Genomic DNA, 22,408 nt, shown 5'->3' on the forward strand with positions numbered 1-22,408 from the left:
TTTTCTTTTAAACATCCTGTGAACGAATAAAGGTAAAGGGACCTGGACTGAGAGAGGCCTAGCCCCAGATCTAAACTCCTCACACCTTAGAGAAGTGCAGATCCAGAAAGATAATGACTCTTTAAAATCTCTCAGCGTTCTGCTGGCTGCAGAGTCAGGCAGCCATCTCATGTTCAGTTCAGTCTTAGTCTGTGTGAGCTCAGGGAAACTTCATTTGAGACTTGGAAATTAACAGAACAAGAAAGAACCAATGTAAATGCCCTTCTGACTGTTTGTGCACGGGGGAAAAACATACCATTTACTAATTTGAAATGAGTGCAAATTTCATTTGGGTATAAATTTTATTAAGAAAATTATAAGTGCATACACATTTAACAAAGACATGATATTGATATAAAAAGTGTTTATTTTCAAAATACTATATGAAAAGGAATTATTTTAAAAAGCACAAATGTATATAATATTTCCATAAAGCTGCCTTTCAGAAAAACTTTTTCACATTATCTGGGAAGTGTTTTTTTTCCTCAGTAACAATACAAAATACAGTATTCACCACATTCTTACAACACTGACTTCTCAATGATCAGAGGTTGGAGGATGCATGCAGCCCTTCCATGGTGATGTATATGCCTTCTTCTCTGGGGGTCAGTGAAGATCTGGATTTGCAAACAAGGCTATTATGTGATTGGATGATGGTAAAGGTTAAGTTTATATTTTGGATATGAGCACTGTCAAACGCCTATATGCTGTAATTGACATAGTTTAGTAGTACAAGTTTTCAGAGAAGAGGGGATTGTCAAGATCCTAATAAAGGCAAAATAGCAACAAGAAATTATATAGGAACTGCATATTCAATGAAATGTGTACATTCAACTCGGAATACAGCCTCCATTGGAAAAGACCAACCACAGTCACCCTTGCTCAAACACCACACTGGTTAACAACTCATTGAAAATTCACCCTTCACACTTTCTCAAGCAGGACTCAAATAAGACATCAACATCTAAAGCTACTACAGTTGTAAAGCTCATATAAACATGAGTATTGGCACAGTGATAAATACTATGTTTTCTTTCCTTTCTGGTTTTGAAACCTGGGATTCTATATCTGTCACTTAGAAAACAGCCACTCGTGAACATTTCACATTTGTGGAAAATGCTCTTTTGGCACCATTTCAGTGTTATTTTGTTTCCCTTCCTCTACACATTCACGTGTGGCCAGCCATGGCATTACTCCTGTATGCCCCTGCTTTCTTCCCCTGAATTTGTCTTTGGTCGACAGCCAAATGTAGAAAGCAAAACTTACCACGGATCCATCTCCGTGGAACCAGATTTATGAAACCGATGCCCCGCAACTTGCTAACATTGTAGAGGGACACAGGAATCATAAAATCATAGAATCGTAGGCCTGGAAAGGACCTCGAGAGGTCATCTAGTCCAGTCCCCTGCACTCATGGCAGGGCTAAGGATTATCTAGAAGTGGAGCACACTTCAAGTAGTAGTGCAAGAAGCTTTCAATTGTACAGGGATTGATTGCTCTAGTGTAAATTGCCTGTCTGTCCTTTCTGTTTTCTGATTAACACTTCTGATGCAAATACCACAGGGCAAACAACAGAACCCTCAGAGACCCCAGCCAGCCACTTGCTCATAGCCCATAAAATAGGTCATTAATGTTCCTTTCTCCCACAAAGCATCTACTTCCCTATGTGACTGGGACAGCCCTCCAAGTGACAAATGCCCTTCCGTGCTGCTGCACCAGCCTTGCTGGCTGTTTTTGTCTTTGGCAGAGGGAAATTGCACCGGTGCCATGCACGGCTTACAGTGGTTAGTCCTGTCTACACTAAGGTTTGCACCAGTTATGATGGCTGAAGGCAGAGAGACTGAGGGCTTGTCTACACCTACATTTTATAGCGCTCTAGCTTGCTGGCTCGGGGGGGGGGGAGGTGAAAAATCAGCAAGCCTGAGCACTTTAAGGTGCTAGTGTGGACAGGCTCCCAGTGCTGGGAGCTAGTCCCCTGGTGGAGGTGGAGTCCCAGGAGCGCTGGGCAAGCTCCCTCCCAGCGCTCGCACGCCACCACACTCGCACTTCAAAGCGCTGCCGCGGGAGCATTCCTGCAGCAGTGCTCTGCAGTTTCCAGTGCAGACATACCCTGCCTGGGGGAGGGCCAAATGCAGTGCTCTGAGCACTGACCCACTGAAGCTGGCTCTGTCAGTCCTCACACTGGGGGCTGGTTAAAAGGGTTCCTCATGGAAGGCAGAACACGGTTTCAGGTTTTAAAGGGCCACTGTTGGGCTAAATGCACCCCTGAGTCAGAGAGTGAGATTTCCGTCTAAACTGGCTTCAATGGGAGCAGGATCTGAGCTGGTGCCCAGTTCAGACAGCGTGCGTGAGGAGTCTCTGTCCAGCAGGTAGGGGAGACAGGTTATAATTCTGTGTTAGAACAGAAATTCTTAGGCACTTTCTCCAGGGCTTCTTTAAAAACCTGAGGGTAACTCCTGACTCTGATGCAGGTGTATACTCTCCAGCCAAGTCACTGGCAACTGCAGGCGCCCATATCAGGAGGGAGTCTGGCCCCTAGGTGATAAAACACACAATATGGAAGATGCACTAGTCTATGGGTTTCTTGGTCAGGTAAGCTCTTTTTGCCTTTACACAGATGACAGAGGGTCTGATCTCGCTCCGATTGAAATCAGCTGTAAAACTGCCACTGATGTGAGTGGTGCTCGATCCCTACTCCCCAAATGCCTACAAAAAAGGGTGCACAAGACTTAAAAGCACGAACCTAGTAGGGTAGGAAAAAAAATCACCTGCACTGTTTTCCGGCAGAGCTGCTGATGGGGCCACACGGTGCCCACAGAAGCACATCCTGCGCTAGCATGATCATTTTGTAGGGAGAATACTTAGTTTGCCACCGTGACCAAAGTGTAAAATAAGACATCCCTGGGATAGACAGAATGGTCCTTTGGCATGTAAGTTACTTGCAACAGAAGAGAGTGCTTACTATAACAGCCCTTGCATACCCAGAATACAAGCTCCACATAAAGGAGGAGATTCCTTCTGAAGAAACCCACCCAATACACAATGTTGGGCATCACACAGATATTTTGCTGCTCGCGGTTCGGACAAGACACGTTTTCCCCATTTCTCAGTGCACAGCGTAACAAAGAGATTGCCCCGTCACTGAGATACCTTTCCTCTCCATTTCATATTTTATACATCTTTATATGTGGTTACAGAGCTGGGAATCAAGAGGGAGAAATAACAGGCCTGTGGGGTTGCCGGAGGGTGGCATGTCTCTCCTGGGTGATACCTTGTTGCAAATGGAGCTCTGGACACTAGATCGTTTCACCAGCAGACAGAGGCATCTCCGCCTGGGAACTGGGAACATTTGCCTGCACACGCACTCGCAAAATCACGCTCTACGGTGCTGACTCGGGCCAGCACGAGTGTTACTCTCCAACCCTGTGTTCTGTCTCAAGTAGGGCTGCAGACAAGGAATGGGAAAATGCATTGCTTTTTATGCTGAGTCATTGGGAGCATAGGAACATAGGAATTACACGATCGAATTGCACCTCACAGCTCATGTCCTGCTAGGTAAAAACTCTTGGATGCTGGCATGAACTTAACAGCGATTGCTAAATAATACAGGCAAGGAAAACGATATTATAATGTAGGGTTAGTCTAAATTCATCACTGCCACCAGCGCTAGATGATAAACCAAACTACGAAAAGATTGTTTTTTAAAAAAACAAACACATTACTCCATAAAATCGTATTGTGAAAGCAAGCCAATTTGTGAAAAAAAAGAAAAAAAAAAGCCTTTGGAAATGCATGAAGCCTTGCCTTTGTGCTGCATGATAACAGTGAAATGCATTCATTCCCTAATACTGGTTATCTGCTCTCTGGGTCCTACAGTAAGAAATCCTGTAGACGGCTTACAATGCTTGCCTCTTACATCTTGAACCTCCTGTTGATGAAGAACAAAGTGAAATACTATTAAGGTTTCTTTCAGTAGAAAAGAGCTTAGTTATCAGGACTAGTCATTTAGGGGTTGCCACTACATTGTGCATCAAGACAAAAGCAAAGGCAGTTCGGCTGCATGGTGCCTGAAGGAGGAGCTCTTGGGGCCCTGAAGGCCTGAGCCCAGCATCAGTGGTTATTTTTGCAGGTAGTGCTGATCATAGTTAGTAAGGTGTCCAGCGCTAAGCAGGAGAAAGGCTGGCTAGGAGGTTCATTCTGGGCCTTGAAGCCAGAGCAAGGAACGCTGCTGCGCACAGAGATGCAGCAAAAAAGAATGGGGGAAGTGGGGATAGTATGGGGCTAAAACATGATCAGAACTGGCCCGGGGAGCCAAATGGCACTCGGACAGCTCTGCACAGGGGGATGGTGCAGAGAGCAAGGAGCAAAGGCAGTACAGCCAAGTCCCGCTGCTCTTGTGCTGCATGGACATACACTACCATTCCCTCGTCTCTGAGCCGCTGAGCGGAATCTAGCTCTGAAAGGGGACAGGCCAAGCCCTCCTCTGTTCAGCTCCCCTTGGATGTCAGAGTGGGGTGGCAGACAAGTGTCTGCCTTCCCCTGAAGTTAGCTGGGAGTGACCATTTGTTTGGGGTCATTTGCTCAAGCAAAGATGGTCCGTTACAACCTGGTCCCTCAGATCCCAGGAGCTCACTGTGCTCTTTCTTTGGTGCGTCTGAGGAGGATCAGCTTGGCAAATGGCTGCAGGTTAATATCAGGCTATTAAAAAAGCTTCAGACCCAACCCCACCCCAGCCGGCTGTGCAGAAGCACATTCTGTCCCTTCCTGTTACCTATCTGAGCAGCTCAGCCTGTGGCCCAGCAGTGTGTGATGAGTGGGTGATGAGACCCAGTGACAAGAGCTGCTCTCAGCTCGCCGCGATCATTAGCCTCAGACACTCATTTGAACCATGACACTTACTAAACCCGTTAAGCAATTTTCTTCTCTCAGAAAGACACAGAAGATCTTAATTCCCACACCCTGCTCTCCCTAGTGCCAGAGACCTCAGGTCTGTGCATGCAGGGAAAGGCTCCAGCAGCTCAGAGGCAGCGGGCTATGACACTGCTAAAACCAGCAGGGCTTGTAGAGAGCTGTAGAGAGCTGTGCGGGGTATGGACCCGCGTACGTTCCCACCCCCTGCAGCGTGTCGGTACGCTACTCACCGAAGCTGGGCCTCCCCTCTACGCTGCTACTTAAACCCGGGCTAGGGAGCTACGCAAGTGCATACACTACGCACCGCTGAAAGCGGCAGACAGCGGAGATGTAGCATGCGTCTCCCAACACGCCTAGGAGGCTGAGAAGCATCATTACCCCCATATTACCCCTGGGGAAACTGAGGCACAGGGCGTTCAGGCATCTAACTTCCCAGTCACAGCGCCGGGTGAAGTCAATGAGCTGTGGGCACTCAACACGGCTGAGGACCAGGCCGTCAGTGACTTGCCCCTGGCCACACAGAAAAGCTGCAGCAAAGGCCCAGCATGTGACCCTAATACTTTGTCGAGCCACAGGAGATAGGGGCCGTGGTTTATTATCCTTAGTCATTATTTACAAAGGAGGAAGAGCTGCCACAAATTGATTGACAAGTGCGAGAACTAAGATTGCAGCCGGCCACAGGAGAGTCGGAAGTTTCCCTATTTCCCCAAGAAGACTCAAGAGGAATCTTTTTCTATGTTACTTTCCTCTCTCTTCCAGACCCATCAGCTTTCTTGTGTGTGCCGGAGCTGCCAGCTGAGCTTAGCGAGCTCCGACATCTGAGGCTTGAGGAAGGGCTGGAGTCTGGGCTACACTAATGCTAGTTGGATGGGCAAGGTGCATACTCTGACCGCTCTTTCTTCCTGGATCTACTAACTCCTACAGGGCCCCATTTTTCAAATCTTTACTTGAGTGAGGAAGGAGAATTACCAGGGTTGGGCCTGTAAATTATTACGGGAAGGGAATTATGGGTTGTTAGCAGTTTCAAGAAAGATCTAACTTGCCCGATCAAAATGGATGTGAGATTATTAATGTCGACTAGCATGGTTATGCAATGGTCTTTAAAGCCAGATAGAAGATCTGGGCTCCCAATTCCCAGTGAGGTTAATTAGGGCTGTCGATTAATCGCAATTAACTCACGCAATTAACTCAAAAAAATTAATCATAATTAAAAAAATGAATCGCAATTAATCAGTTTTAATCGCACTGTTAAACAATAGAATACCAATTGAAATGTATTAAATATTTTGGATGTTTTTGTACATTTTCAGATATATTGAATTCTGTGTTGTAATTGAAATCAAAGTGTATATTATTTTTTATTACAAATATTTGCACTGTAAAAATGATAAACAAAAGAAATACTATTTTTCAATTCACTTCATACAAGTACTGTAGAGCAATCGCTTTGTCCTGAAAGTGCAACTTACAAATGTAGATTTTTAGTTACATAACTGCACTGAAAAACAAAACAATGTAAAACGTCACAGCCTGCAAGTCCACTCAATCCTACTTCTTGTTCCGCCAATCGCTAAGACAAACAGGTTTGTTTACATTTACAGGAAATAATGCTGCCCGCTTCATATTTACAATATCACCAGAAAGTGAGAACAGGCATTTGCATGGCATTTATGTAGCCAGCATTGCAAGGTGTTTACATGCCAGATATGCTAAACATTCGTATGCCCCTTCATGCTTTGGCCACCATTCCAGAAGACATGCTTCCATGCTGATGACGCTTGTTAAAAAAATAATGCCCTAATTAAATTTGTGACTGAACTCCTTGGGGGAGAACTGTATGTCTCCTACTCTGTGTTTTAACCACATTCTGCCATATATTTCATGTTATAGCTGTCTCAGATGGTGACCCAGCACATGTTGTTCATTTTAAAAATATTTTCACTGCAGATTTGATAAAACGTAAAGAAGGTACCAATGTGAGATTTCTAAAGATAGCGACAGCACTCAACCCAAGGTTTAAGAATCAGAAGTGCCTTCCAAAATCTGAGAGGGATGAGATGTGGAGCATACTTTCAGAAGTCTTAAAAGAGCAACACTCTGATGCGGAAACTACAGAAACTAAACCACCCAAAAAAGAAAATCAACCTTCTGTTGGTGGCATCTGACTCAGATAATGAAAATGAATATGCTTCGGTCCACACTGCTTTGGATTGTTATCGAGCAGAACCCGTCATCAGCATGGACATATGTCCCCTGGAATGGTGGTTGAAGCATGAAGGGATATATGAATCTTTAGCGCATCTGACACGTAAATATCTTGTGACCCCGGCTACAACAGTGCAATGACAATGCCTGTTCTCACTTTTAGGTGACATTGTAGACAAGAAGAGGGCAGCATTATTTCCTGCAAATGTAAACAAGCTTGTTTGTCTGAGCGATTGGGTGAACAAGAAGTAGGACTGAGTGGACTTGCAGGCTCTAAAATTCTACATTGTTTTATTTTTGAATGCAGGGGTTTTTTTACATAATTCTACATTTGCAAGTTCAGCTTTCATGATAAAGAGATTGCACCACAGTATTTGTAGAGGTGAAATGAAAAATATTATTTCTTTTAGTTTTTTACAGTGTAAATACTTGTAATCAAAAATAAATATAAAGTGAGCACTGTACACTTTGTATTCTGTGTTGTAATTGAAATCAAGATATTTGAAAATGTAGAAAACATCCACAAATATTTAAATAAATGGTATTCTATTATTGTTTAACAGGGCGATTAATCGTGATTAATTTTTTTAATTGCTAGACAGCCCTAATGTTAATATAGTCTACTGAAGTCACATAATTGTGTATATTACATGAAGGTGTGATGAATATCAAGCAGAATAAAGGGTAAGCAGAATTAGTGAGCAAAATGCTTTTCTACTGAAAACCATCCTTGATATTTCACGATCAAATCAAACCCATTAATTTTTCAAATCAAGTATTAGACTACTGTATTCTGAACACCTTCTGTCCCCCATAGCTGCAGAATCATAGCGCAGAAGAGATCTAAGCATTTAAGCACCAGCAAAGAGTAAGTCTGACAAGTAAGTAAACTAAGTAACCTTGAAGCAATTTGCAACAAACCCTTCTATAAAATGTATTAATTTTTTTCCAGAAAAATAAATTCCCACATACAGTTGGGGGGTTGTATCATGAAACAATTAGCCATTTTTATTGCTTGTGCATAGAGGGTAATGTCACATTTGATACAATTTCAATACAAGTGAAAAAATATAATATATGGATGATTGAAATTGATAAGCTACATTAACATTTATAGATCTATAATTATTTATTTTACAAGCTGTTAGTAGTTTATAGGGATATCAGTTTTTGAACTACCAACATTGGTATGGTTCCAATTCAAATATATGACTTGTTTAATGAACTATAAATATATTCTGAAATACATGTAATTGAAAAAGTCAAAGCTGTGCACTAAAATATATCAAAAATATGCCCCATGGAAGTATTACAGAGAGAGACCAGATCATCTATGGATGATCTTGGAGCATGGAAATTTCATGGGTGCCAGCGTTTCTGGTTGGAACATGAAGATCGTGCCACAATTGTAGGCTTAGTGGACACAAACATATGCTTTAACTGAACCAAATTGTCATCTGTTACCCTGGTGTAAATCTGGAGTAATTCTACTGAATTCAATAGAGCAGCTTCAGGATTGCAGTAGGGTAAGTAAGATCAGAATCTGACCTGAGACCAGAATTAGGCCTTTTGTTCTCAGTGGAGCAGGCCCAGGTCTCCACTGATGTGAGAGCAAAAGGTGACCCAGGGCCTTACTCTGCAGGTTCAGCAAGGTACTTAAGCTCTTGTCTGACTTTAAAGGGGGCTACTCATGTGTTCCAAACTAGACAGATGCTTGAGTACCGTGCTGAACTTGGCCCTTAATGCAGCACAACGCCGCTTGACAGCAGGAGGAGCTACCTGTATGTGAAAGGCCACATTCTGCTCTTGACATCGCCTGGGCCAAACTCCAGTGCCGCTCTAGTGCAGACAAGCTCTGTCCGCATGGACTGAAGTCGGCCGGGGCAAAGGAAGGCTCAGAGCAGGGCAGGGCTGGAATCGCTAGTGATTTGCGTAGTGGTTTCCATGCGCCCCACTCTCTGTAGCCTCACCCCAGTCCCAAAGGGGTTCAACTGCCTCTGGGGGAGGGTGTCCCCATTCCTGGCTACTGTGAAGCCCCCCTGCCAGGAAGAATTCTTATCCCTGGCTCCTGAAAGTGCTTCAGAAAAGCAGAGGATGGAGTCTCTGCAATGCACCAACCTACCCCACCTCCTATTCCCCTCTAATGCCCCTGACCCCTCCCTCCTTGAGGTGTCTCTTCCCCTCTGCAAATGTCTGGATTCCAGCCCTGCCTCACACGGGGGGAAAAGCAGCAGCAGAGGTAGGATTCAGCATGGTTGAATGAGGTGCAGAAAGGGGTGAGGGGTTCTGCGTGCACAGGGGGCCTCACTGCTCCGAAGGCCACTGCTGGCTGGTCCCTTGGCCAAGCCCTTCCCAAGGAGGGAGCTCCCTCCCCTCTTCCCTTGATTCATTTCCCATCTGAGGCAGGCTGCAAAGACCTGTTTGCACAGAAATGACTGACGGTCTCTGTTCTGCGCTCACTCACAACAGCAGCCAATTGACCTGGCTTCTAATGAGGCAGGCTGACTGGTGTGGGACCCTCAGTAGGAGAGCCACATTGCAGTGCCATGAGGAAAAACAGGCCTGCTAATTCGCCAGGTGTGGCTGAATACCATCTGGCAGGAATGGAGGTTTGTTCTTAGCAATGGATGTTGCCTTGGCAAATTTTAATGGCAAAAGCATGGTTTCTGCCTGCCAATCCCCACTAGCCGTCAGCTGCCGGTGCACACAGACTCCCAGCAGAAAGAGGAGAAGGGGCTCCAGAGATACTTTACTAATAAAGATTTGGAGACAATTGTAGATTGGGTGGGGGAGGGGAATAAAGGAAGCATTTCCTTGGGAGAACTGCTCTTTTACAAAGAGGGAAGCCCATTTCTGACTTGCTAGGATACCTCTTACCCCAAATACTGACAAATCTCTTAATATAAAGTGTAGAAAATACTGTAAGCCACTGTTTTAATATACACTGGGTAAACTCAGACCCCATCTTCATAGCAATGCCTGATTTCACTGAGTACTTGGTCCATATGATTAAAGCCAGCCCTGAACGTCCTACCCTTTAAGCTCTCAGGGTGTGTTATCTGTAAGTCCGTATGTTTCTTGCCTTACTTGTTTAAAGCTTTCTCCAGATATTCCTGAATCCACTTTAACTTCGGATCAATGCACACTTGCTTACTGTTGTTCTTCAGCCTTGCTCTGTCAAAAGAAAGAGAAGAGTTGTGGTGTGAGGACAAGGGATAACATGGCACAGAAGGCCTCCTGGGCCAAAGTGTGCCCTCCGTCCTACCTGTACATTTCTAGTGAAGACAATGGAACTGCACAAGCTTACACCAGGGGTCAAATTCTGCTCTCAGCTTCACAAGGTTGTGTCTGGGGTAACCCCACTGACTTCATGGGAAATGCTCTGGATTTACACCAGTTTTAAGGGCTAGCAGAATTCAGCCCCTCGTTTGAATCTCATCTGTTGGCAGCTGTTGGGTTGCATGGGCATGAATGAGGAAAGAAATTGATTCTCCAGATTTTATTATTAGGATCCGCGTTGCTGTCAGCGCAGGGCATGTGGGAGCTGCATTTCATTTGGAAAGAACTGATGAGCAAATGGAGTCTCTGCAATGGATGAATTAACAAACACCTCTGAATATTGTCCGATGCTCAGCCTGACTCTGAACTTTCATCCAGTTTTAGAACAGAAACCAAACTGGACTTTCAGGAGGATCCAAAAGGTTCTTCTGTTCATTTTTTTTTTTTTTTTTTTTTAATTCTCACATGGGTTTGAACTTCTGGACTCCAGGCAGGAAAAGAATTGGAAATGCCAAGTTGCCAGCGAGGAGCATTCTCTCGTGTGTTTTCCAATCAGCACCGGAAATGGAAGTTCCAGAAATCTCTTGAGAAAGCCTGTTCTCATGCAATTTCCAGCCCAGATTTGCAGACTCCGGAGGTTTAGACTACATACGTTACAGATAAAGATCCAATCTTCTGGATGCTTATCTGAACCAAACTCCATCTCCCAGCCTCTGGAAATTCATCTGTCACTGGCTTCTGGGTTCAATGGGATGTGTCAGGTAGAAACAAGATATATAGCACTTTATCCAAAGCATTAAAAGCTCTGTAAAGTCAGGCATTGGTCCTACAAGGTGCTGAGTACCTGTTCTGAGTGCTGAGGTCCCTCACCTCCAGCTGAGCACAATGGGAGTTGAGGACACCTGGCATCTGCAGGAGTTGCTCAGCATCTTGCAGGATCAGGCCCATCAATGCCACACTAACCGCACTGGCAATATGTTGTGGAGGCATTAACACCTATTACCGTGCATTGATGTAGACAGGCCAAATTCTCTTCTTCATTAAGGACTCAATCCTGCCAGGTACTGAGCACCTTGACCTTGATTCAACAAAGCACTTAAGCACATTCTTGACTTTAAGCATCTGAGTCTCATTGACTTGGGCCAGACGCCCTAGCTGCTTAAATAAAGCACACACTTAAGAACTATCTTGGATTGAAGTCAAAGTGCTACACACCTGCAAGACTGAGCCCTTAATGTTTAATAAAAAGTAAGCCAACGAAAGAAGCCGGGGGATCTAACATGCTGCTAGTGCTGAAGTCCTGTGAATAGTCATGTACTGGGTGTACTGCTGCAGACCCAATCCTGCAGTCCTTCCGCCAACAGGGTTTCCATTGGGCCTGGTTCTGATCTCACTTATGCCGGTGTAAATTAGGAGTCTTTCCACCAAATTCAGTGAAGTTATAGCAATGCAAAATGTGAGCAGAGTCAGACTCATTGTCTTCACATGGGAACTTCAGAACTGGCCTTAGACAGGAGAGTAACAAACTGAAAGCACAACCAACCACTCTCCATGCACAGAGTATTTAAAGATAAAGACCAGCTCCTATACAATTTGCTCAGGCAAAATTGCTCTTGACTTCAAAGGGAATTTGGCTTGGGTAAAAAATCACAGGATTACTCCATAAATCCATAATACGGGGTTCCAATCAGATGTTTCAGTCCTAAAAAATGATGGATTCCAAAGTAAATAGCTTTGATTACTTATTTAAATTACTCACATCCACCATCCAGAACACATCATGCCACATAATGACAGGTTTCAGAGTAGCAGCCGTGTTAGTCTGTATCCGCAAATAGAACAGGAGGACTTGTGGCCCCTTAGAGACTAACCAATTTATTTGAGCGTAAGCTTTCGTGGGCTACAGCTCACTTCATCGGATGCATAGAATGGAACATCTAGTAAGAAGATATATATATATATATATATACATACAGAGAAGGTGGAAGTTGCAACTTGCATCCGATGAAGTGGGCTGTAGCCCATGAAAGCTTATGCTTTAATAAATTTGTTAGTCTCTAAGGTGCCACAAGTACTCCTGCTCTTCTTATCATGGCACATAGCAACTGAATTCAGTGTTTGGATAAAATCTGCTTAAAATGGGATTTTTAGAAGTTAGCATTTATTTTGTTTTTTAATTTCTGTTGGGTCCAAGGGGCAGAATTCCCCAACTTTCTGGGGCATTTGAATTTAGGGTTCCATTTCAGGTATATCTCTTTATGTCAGATTTTAAACAACGGTTTGGGGGGGAGTTGGATCATCTGTTCTGTAGACACTAAAATACACTGCAAACAATAAACATATTCAGACCATGTTGGGGGAAAGAAAACAGGATTTTTCCATTTCAATACGTCATGGTCTTTGCCATCTCTAATTACTTCGCTCTCATGTTAATCAAGAGAAAAATGCATATCATGTCAAATCTCAAATTTCTGTCATTATGTTGAAACGACTTCAGATCATTCCAAATCCCCCCAAAGCCTTCCCAGTGGGTTTCTCTTGACTCTCACGATGTTTATTCGGCATTCCCAGAAGAGCACAAATCCATGTATTATAGCTGTTTAGATGCATGCCTCTCCATTCCATCAAGTAGCAATCAGAGCTGGCAAAACACACAACATATGATGTTTATGCCATTTTCAGGAAGAGCAAATTATTTCTCAGTTTGGACTGAATTGTCAATTGTCCTCCACCAAAATGAAAGGCAGGGTACATGCAGGAAACTATGTGGGTTGGATATTTTTTAAAATATATATATTTTTACTTGAAAATATATCTGACTAAATATGTAGATTTTTGAGAAATCGCATGAAACCTTACAGGTTTTTGGCATACAACAATGGAGAGTTTTTTACAGCTCTGATGGTGCAATTTAAAGGGCCATACGAAGCTCTAGCTGGATGGCAGAACTGATGACAGTAGCAGGAAGTGAACACAGAGGAGCGGACTGTTCAAAGAGGACCTGATAATCATGCCTCCCACAAGAACTGAGGGTACTCAACACTAGGCCCGCTGGGAAAATGATTTTTTTCCCCATGAAAATTTTCAACAAAAAAAAGTTTTTTTTAATGTTTATGTTTTTTTAATCTAAATTTGTCTTTGTTCTTTTTTGGATTTGACGTTTTTGATGAAACCCCTCAAATTTCCATTGTTTTGGTTTTTTTGCCCCTGAAAACGGCCCCCCCCCCCCAAATAAAAATGGATTCTTTTTTTCTGAAAACAGTCAAAAAAGCCGTTTTCCACTGAGGAAATGTGCTGAGTGAAACTCTTCTACTTGCACTGCTCCGTACCTTGCAGAAGGCGCTGGGCCCCATGCAAATTCAAACCCAGGCTGGGGCAGTGCCTGGAGACTGCGGCACCTTTTACCGAGGTTGGCGAAATCCTTCAGCTCCCTTCCTCGCCCAGCTTACCATCTGAGGCCAAGTAAAGCCTGAAAAAGCACCCGGAGACTTACACAATCTGCAGCGAGCAATTCGGGGTGGTCAGGATTTTGAGGTGCTTGATGTTGGCTTTAGCCACGTTGCTCTCGTAGAACCTGCAGGGGCATCGGTAGGTCAGGCTGACGGGTTTCTCTGTAGGATGCAGAAATAGAGAGGACACACATTACTCCTTCCTCCTTGGCAGTGGTGCCAACCTGCAGCCCAATGGCACCTCTAGTTCCTCTCCTAGATAGGCATGAAGAAAACATATAGATGAAGAGAGCCATGGAACAGCTGTGGTCTTGGAGCCGTGTGTCAAAACCCTCTCTAGTTCCCATTGGGGCCTTCGAATCCTGCTGCTTGTGATTTTAGAAGACAAAGGAAGGGGTGAGAAACTGGACCCTAAGAAATGGAGAAGAGATTAGAATAAGGAGCCACTCAATTGTCCTGAGTTGCTGCTGGTAATTAGATGAGATAAAGGCTAGAAGAGTGAGGCACTTGTCTGCTCTGTTATTCTTTCCAAATGATTTTGACCTGAGGCCAGATTAGAAGGTAGGCAGCAGAAAGCCAGGAATTCCAAGGAGTCCAAATCAAAACAAGCGGCTCTGCCCAGGTGCAAGCTCCTGGCTGGGAACTGATCTGAGGCAGCACATGCCAGGGCCTTTGGGAGCTTTCCCAGGGTCCTGCTGTACGGCCTGGCCTGTACTCACACCGCCAAGTGCCTGCTGGCAGGGGGCTGCTCCCAGAGTAGGCGCTCCGCAGCGGGAAACAGGGCATCAACAGTGTGGATTCGGATCCTTCTGAACTTCCTGCACATGACACAATCACAGCCACTCAAGACACCTGGTTGTGAGTCATTCCATGCTCTACCTGGATTCCGTACTGCTAAAATCAATGGGTAGTTTGCCATCAACTTCAATGGAAGCAGGGCTATATCTAGCCCCTGAGCTTAAAATTCTGCAGGGGATGTGTATGCAGGACAGCCTGGCTCACTCTGGGGGCTGATCCTGACCTCTGTCCCCAGGCTGAGCCCCCACTGAGGTCTGGAGAGACTGCATTATCCATCCCCCAGCGTGTACACAGCTGAAATTGTGACTCCTTCCTGAAACGTCTGCACACTAGAACAGAGTCGGGGGCAGCATCTCTGGGGCCTGCAGGACTCGCCTTGGGACGTCCATAGGATTTCAAACCATTTCCCGTTGGACAGCTGTTCGGTTGCTGGTTGTGAGCTCTTTGAGGGAAGCTTGTTTATAAAGAGGGAGAGACCTGATCCATGAAATTTGGCCCAGGATCTGGGTTCAGGTCCAAATTCCCCAGCGTCTGAAGGAGTTTTGGATCCAGTGTTGCCTTCCACATCTCTGTTTGTTTTGCTACACAGCAGAGCTCAGTCCCCAAACAAAGCTGCCCTCAAAGGCTATGGAACAGAAAGGGGCTTTGAATCCCACGCAAGCTGCAAGTTCCTTAAACTGCTGTCTGGGAAGGTCAAAAAAGAGGCAACCAGTAAAACTGCACCTGCTCTGTAAACACTAGACACCGACTGATGTTTGTCTCCAGTTACCCTCAAACATACCCTGGGGCACAACATTGGGGGATGCCACCATTTCTTCAAGAAGGAAATTACAGGAAAATCCTTATTACAAGCAACCTTTATGAAAGATTGTGTGAGCCAGTAGCTGATCCCCACAGCAGAGCAATTGCAATTGCAGGGAAGAAATGCAGAGTAACTCCACTGACCTCAGCAGAATCCTCCAGTTTTACTCTGGTGTTCAGAATCTGGGCCGGTGCGTAACGACCATGGAGGCGGGTGTGTAAGGACTGTTGGTCAGAAGCCATAGCGTTTGTCCCATAGAGTGAATCAGGGTATTCTTCTGGGCTAGACGTGCATATCTACTGACTAGTGATTTTATAACCCAGGGAACATATATATCAAAGTGAGGCTGCACAAGCCTTAAACCCACGCTCTTTTTGCAAAGGCAGCATATCATTACAGTGGGCATCAGGTCAGCTTGCAGCATCAGCCCTGGGAAGCCAGGGAACCTCTGCTTGCAGCTGCCCTACAAGTGCTTCAGTCTAGGGAGGCAATGACTTCTCCAGAGCACCCCCTCCCCAGTTTAGATGCAGGGCCATCCTTAGGCATATAGACATTTCATAGAATACCAGGGTTGGAAGAGACCTCAGAAGGTCATCTAGTCCAAACCCCTGCTCAAAGCAGGACCAATCCCCAATTTTTGCCCCAGATCCCTAAATGGCCCCCCTTAAGGATTGAACTCACAACCCTGGCTTTAGCAGGCCAATGCTCAAACCACTGAGCTAACCCTCCCACCACGCAGCATACGTGGCTGTGTAGGGCACCTGAAAATTGGGGCACTACCGAGATAACAGGTAAGAGCGGGTTGGCTCCAGCACACCCAGCATGCGCTGCAGTCTCCTTAGGCAGGGGCCATATTCTGTGTGAGGGAGAGGGTACAGGGGTCTCTGTGAGGAACTGTGACTCTCCACCGCCATGAGGCAGGCTGGGTGGCTCGGTATCCTTTGCTGCCTCATCCCTCCCCAACAGGCTGCGAGCCTGGGCTGCTGCAATGTCTGCTGCATACAAAGCTTGGTGTTCTTTCAAAACTTCTTCACAGTAATTTCCAATAAAATGTTGACAAATTAAAAAAAGTATATTATTTGCATCATTCTGTCAATAAGTCAGATTTTTTTCTATAACGCTACTTCTTTTGTGTAAGTATAGTCCATCAGCATTACAGTGTGCTTAATTTGCTTCAACTGTTTTTAATAAAGTGCATGTGGCAAGTTCTCTAGTACGGTAAGCTTATGTTTGTGTTGCTAAGAGCAAGTCAGGCATAGGGGCACCGGTTTAATAATACTGCCTAGGGCCCCATAAATCCTAAGGACGGACACACACTAGGGGTATGTCTCCACTGAGAAGAAGGCCGGTCTCTCCCAGGTGATCACTGAGGCGGGCAGCATTTTACCAGGATAGTTTAAGTGCTTCAGCAATCTCAGTAAAACACCAGCACCAGGCTCTGACCCACAGAGTGTCTCTCCACCTGGATCTGGAGGTGTAACTCCTCACCCTCACATCTGCTCTGATCCAGCTAGCAGGCTAAAAGCAGGATGGAGGTGGAGCAGCACAAGACACGAAGCCCACAGTCAGGGTGCCACTCAGTTCTAAGCCCGCTAGTGTTGGTGTGGGTTTGTCCCACTGGGGCTGGAATTTACCCCTTCCAGATCCACCCCTTGTTATCTCCCCGTAAAATCCTGAGCGGAGGCAGGGCCCTCAGGTGGTCAGGTGAGTCCCGTGTGATACCCCTGGGGCTGGCCGCACCTGGCTTATCCCGCAGTAAAACAGAGCCTTCACTCCACTGTGTTTTTAAAGCAGGAAAGCCAAAGGCTTGTCTACATGGGACAGCTGGATCAGTTACACTGGTACAATCACACACATATAGTTAAACCCATCTAGCCCTCCATGTGAATACTTTTATTCCAGGTTAGGGTGGCTTTTCCCCCTTTGGCTTAAACCTCTTCCAAACAGGTACAAGATAACAGCCCAAAAAAGGCCTCTTATACTGGAATGAGTGTGTCCACACTGGGGTTACAGCGGTTTAAATTCCCACCTGAGTCTATCATCTCCCCATGTAGACAAGCCCTGACACCTTATGTATCCTCCCCTACAAACACACCTCTGTGTAGGGGAAGACACAGGAGAGAAGAGGGCCAACAGCACCCGCCGAGCCCACCATGTCTGCTTAGGCAATGGATGATGGGGAGTTTTGCCTGGGTAAGGACGCCAGGGGTTAACTCAAGGAGCTATTTTACCAGGACACTGACACATCTGCTGTAGCTGGCTTTCCACTGCAGATCAGAAACCAACCGAGAAAGCCACCTTGGCAGGCTGAGTGCAGAGGGGGCAATCACCCTTCACTCCCACTGCAAGGAGCAGCCCCTGAGACCCCTTTATTGCGCACCGCGCCCTCCTGCAGCACCACTCACAAGTGCTTCCCTGGGCTCCTGCCGGTCCCAGGGGCTTGGGACATCACACCTATGTAGAGGGTTGGGGGCGAGGGGGGGGGAGCTGTTGAATATTGCTGTATTCAGCAGTTTCACACCAGGATGAAATTGCTCCACTTTTAATAAAGTGGGATTGGGGAGGGGGGTCGGGTCTGCTCCTAGCTCAGTGTTTCCTTTATTTATTAATGCAATCCCTGACACAAACACCCCTTCCTCTCTAAATCCACAAACTGTGATTCACCCAGAGAACTCAGCTCCTGCAAGGAGCCTGCCTGGAGCTGCTGCCGGAGCAGCGAGGCCCCTGAAGGAAAGCAGCATCCCCTCCTCCCCAGGTGTGCCAGGGGCCGAGGGGCTGCAGGAGCCCACCGCAGCCAGGGCAGCTGGACTGCAGGCAGGGCTGTGCCGCTGGGAAGCCATGCCCGTAGGAACAGTGAGATGGGTTCAGATGGTCACCACCACTCCTTGCTCAGTTTACCCAGGCTGCAGTCAGTTACAGTCTGCCCAGGAGATACTGTCCAGATCGGGGGTGGCGGCAGGAGAGGTGAAATAGTGGGAGAGCTGGAATCTCTGCCTCCCAAAGCCTACACAGAGGGGAGCAGGCACAGGTAAGCGAGTCCAGGGGCTGCTAGGGCCCAATCCTGCACCCTTCAAGGCAGTCAGATTTTTGCCATTGGAGGCAACCGGATCGGGCCCCTTGTCAACATCTTGGGAGTGAAACTAACACAGCGAAATCTCCCGCCTCCCTTTGGGTTTTCTTTCTAGTTCCGCGGAGGAAACCGACGGGGTGAATTCCTGCAGGGAGACTTTGGGCAGGTATCGTGCAAGTTACAAAGAGCCGTTTGCTGGAACATATCCCAGCCTAGAGAAGGGACTTCATGGCCAAAGGAGGGAGAAACGCGCCTGTGATCAGCAATCCATCTAGCTACAGAGCGATCCCGCAGGGTAGCAAAGGCTAATGCACAGTGAGCAAAAACTCCCTTCACGCTCTGCCCTGGGGAGACGGGGGATTGATTTTATTCATCTACATTTGAGACCAGTTCGGGTTTACACTTTCCCCCTTCTTAAATACAATTTTGCACCTCCAAAATGTTGATCAGCCAGTCTCTAAACGCCCCTGACGCTCAGTTAAGAGAATCCGAATTTATCCCGAGTAGCGTGTTATCTTTATACATCGGATTCATTTGCACAGAGATACCTGCCACCATTGCCTTGAGTTTTTCTCTCTCATGTCAATACAAACATTCACGGACTTATTTCTGAAAAGTTTCAGAGTAGCAGCCGTGTTAGTCTGTATCTGCAAAAAGAACAGGAGGACTTGTGGCACCTTAGAGACTAACCAATTTATTTGAGCATAAGCTTTGGTGAGCTACAGCTCACTTCATCAGATCTGATCGCTGGATGGACCCGCTCCCCACGAGCCAGGGGAGCGGTGCCCTTTTTTGCGTGGGGAGTCTCAAGGAGGCCGGTGTTTTGTTTGTTTCCCAAGGGCAGGCGCTATTTCTAGGAGGGCTTTTGTCATGGAAAAGGGCCGATGAATTTAGCAGCAGCGATTAGTTGGCATTTGCAGCCTAAACGCATCTGGACCGGGTGCACCAGGATCAACATAGGTTCGCAGGTGCCGGGGTCTCACAGAATATCAGGGTTGGAAGGGACCTCAGGAGGTCATCTAGTCCAGCCCCCTGCTCAAAGCAGGACCAAGCCCCAATTTTTGCCCCATCCCTAAATGGCCCCCTCAAGGATTGAACTCCCAACCCTGGGTTTAGCAGGCCAATGCACAAACCACTGAGCTTTCCCCCGCATTAGCCCCTCAGGGCTCTCCGGAGCACCACAAGACACAGGTGTAAACCCCGCAATCAGCAGACCCGCCGCTGCACACCCAGACCCAGGGACACTCCACACAGGGGGCCAGCCTCCCGCTGCTCGAGCACCCGGGCCGGTGCCCCCAAGATCCAACCCATGGCGGATCCGGGGGGCCGCCAGCTGCCCCGGCTGGAGCGGCCAAGCGCCCAGTCGTTTTCTTTTTCTCCCGCTGCTCTCCAAAGGAGGGAGGTCTGGTCTCTGCTCCAGGGGAAGGAGTCCCAGGGCCAAGTGGCCGCACGGGGCTGGCTGGGAGCAGACCCAGCGCTCCGCAGCTGCTACGAGTTAGCCTGGAGCTGCGCTCCGTTAGCTGGACGAGGAGGCGTCGCTGTTCTGCAAGTACAACCGGAGCTAGGGCGGCTCTCGCCTCGCACCCAGAACCCCCGCGGCGGCCTGCCCGCGCAGAGCGCCCCGGGGCACCCCCGTTCCCCCGCGCCCTGCCGCGGCGCACGGGAGGGGCTGGGGACTGGCCGGGCCCGCGAGCTTTGTACAGAACCGGACACCGCCGGGCAGTGAGCCTCGAGCAAATGCCCACGGGGAGGGGGGCGGGCGCTAAGTCCCAGCCGTGGCGAGATCCGCCCGTGGGGGTCGCTCCCCAAACCTCGCGTGGCTGGTTCCTCCTTTCCAAAGGAAACCTTGGCTCAGCAGCCGTCCCTGGGGACCGGCCAGCTCCACAGGCACGCACCCCCGAGACGCCGGGGAGGCGAGCTGCACGCGGGCCGGGACTTCTGCAAAGTTTCCCTCCCGTGGGCTGACAGCGCCCCCCCGCCCGCCCCCCGGCCCCGATCCTAGCTCCAGCCCCACCATGCCTGGGCAGACGGCTGCAATGCACGGGAGGCAAAGGCCGCCGCGCCCCGGGGGGCTGGAGGGCAGGCAGCGTACTTACCCTCCGAGGGGGAGAGAGAGAGCAGCAGACAAGTGACCAGCGCCAGGGCTTTCCCGTCCATGCTGGCGAGGGGGGCGAGCTGGGAGTGAAAGTCCGGAGGCTGCAGCTGCCGGCTGAGCTCTGCTGAAATGCCTGGTCCCCTCCCCTCTATAGAGGGGGGCGGCGATGCGGGGCGAGGGGGAGGGGAGTAGCCAGCGATGATTTATTGCCCGTGGCATGTTATTACATCCTTCCTCTGCTCCCACTGCTGGAACCCGACCAGACAGCGAGTCGCTCGTAGCCTGCGCCCAGCGAGGCCGGGCTCGGAGCGAGCTGCGGAGTCTGGGGACCCGAGCGGGTCTCCAGCTGCAGAATCGATGCCTTGCAGCCCCGGGATGGCTGCAGGAGAAGAGGGTGGGCAGGCTTGGGGGACAGGCCTTGTCCCCCTAATGCACTTGTCAGGCGAGGGGGGAGGGATTAGAGCCTCTCGCCCCCGAGCCTGCAAGGAGGGGTTGGCCTAACCCGGGTAAAGCAAGCAGGCAGAAATTAAGATTAAAGCGGCACCCACTAAACTGGGCGGCGGCCGCCCTGGGATGTGGATCGCTTCTGGGCATCCCAGTCACCTGATCCGGAACCCACTTCGCGCTAGGCCAGAGTCTGCTGTGGGGTACATCTCCTGTCGCCATGCATTGACACTGGGGTAACCCACTTCCCGCCCCCCCTTCCCTCCAGCGCATTTACACCGGCCAGCCTGACAGCAGCAGCAGGCCCTCAATGTCTTGGCATCGGGGATGCTTTTCCTTGCGTCTGAACAACAGCGTTCCCCCGTGAGCTGAGCCCAGTTCTACATCTTCAGACCCATCTCTGCTCCTTTGTCTTGCAGATGCCGCTGGGTTAGCCGGCACCTCCCCTGAACAGGCCCCATAGCCTTGCAGAGCCGGGCGGGCTAATGGGGCCACTTACCACGGGCCATTACAGCATTGTCAAGTGTAATTGACTTGAGCATGTCTTCACTGTCTCCGATCCAAGCCCACAGGGGCCTGTTTGTTGCCATTCAATCCTTTAAATAAACATTGAGGCTTTGAGTCAAACTCGGGGGCTGCGTTTCAGAGGCGCCCGCATGGGAGGCGGGCGGGGGAAGCCAGTTTATAATGGCAACGCTGGGCCGGCAGGGGCGGGCAATGAAGGTGACACAGGAGGGGGCTTTCGCTGCCAGACACACCGAAGCAGGTAAACCGAGCTAACTCGTTTCTCTAGCTCCAGGCTCCTTTTCTTTACCTGCCCAAAGATCATGGGACTATCAGACACCTTTGAGCTGGTAATAAAGGGCTGAAGGGTGCCAACTCCCCTACCAATGCAGTGGGCAGGTCTGCCTGCAGGGCCTCACCCACACTCCGCTGAAGACAATGGAAAGACCCCAGCAGCGCTCAGCACAGTGGGGCCCTGGACCTGGAGACCAGTGAGATGAGACAGATAGATGGATCCCTCGGTCTATTCCGTACACACCATCCCCTCTATCCAGTCTCCCAGCACTGTGGTATCTGAGCACTAGTATCATCCAAATGAACTATTCTTATTAGATTTTCAACAGACCTATGAGATTTTTTGGAGCCCAAGTCCCATTGAAAGTCAACACCACTTGGGCTCCTAAGTCAATTAGGCCCTTTGGCAATTATAATAAATTTGCATCCTATGACATCATATGGCAATTTGTACCCCTTAAAAAAAAGAAGTTGTCTTTACTACCCCCACAGAAAACAACAAGGAAACAACATCACAA

At 48.0% G+C, this 22,408-nt stretch overlaps 1 protein-coding gene across 2 annotated transcripts; it reads right to left on the reverse strand.

Moving 5' to 3' along the window:
- Window positions 1-346: 346 nt before the first annotated feature.
- On the reverse strand, window positions 347-20,762 carry CXCL12 (C-X-C motif chemokine ligand 12). 2 transcript variants are annotated; one of them, XM_073353104.1, is made up of 4 exons: window positions 20,650-20,762; window positions 13,928-14,045; window positions 10,243-10,329; window positions 347-656 (listed from the first exon to the last, which is right to left on the reverse strand). In XM_073353104.1, exons 1-4 carry the CDS (start codon window positions 20,708-20,710, stop codon window positions 584-586), a joined length of 339 nt encoding a protein of 112 aa, XP_073209205.1. In that variant the 5' UTR covers window positions 20,711-20,762; the 3' UTR covers window positions 347-583. The 2 variants fall into 2 exon arrangements, with proteins under 2 accessions (XP_073209205.1, XP_073209207.1); XM_073353106.1 differs by lacking the exon at window positions 347-656 and adding an exon at window positions 3,036-3,967.
- Window positions 20,763-22,408: the final 1,646 nt, after the last annotated feature.

The sequence above is a fragment of the Lepidochelys kempii genome, chromosome 7, assembly GCF_965140265.1.
Source record: "Lepidochelys kempii isolate rLepKem1 chromosome 7, rLepKem1.hap2, whole genome shotgun sequence".
NCBI lineage: Eukaryota > Metazoa > Chordata > Testudines > Cheloniidae > Lepidochelys > Lepidochelys kempii.

Coding starts and splice junctions, on each gene's coding strand:
- CXCL12 (XM_073353104.1), bottom strand. CDS start 20,710: ATGGACGGGAAAGCCCTGGCGCTGGTCACTTGTCTGCTGCTCTCTCTC. Junction 14,046..20,649: donor CTCTCTCTCCCCCTCGGAGG/GTAAGTACGCTG, acceptor TGCATCCTACAG/AGAAACCCGTCAGCCTGACC. Junction 657..10,242: donor CTGGAGAAAGCTTTAAACAA/GTAAGGCAAGAA, acceptor TTGCAAATCCAG/ATCTTCACTGACCCCCAGAG.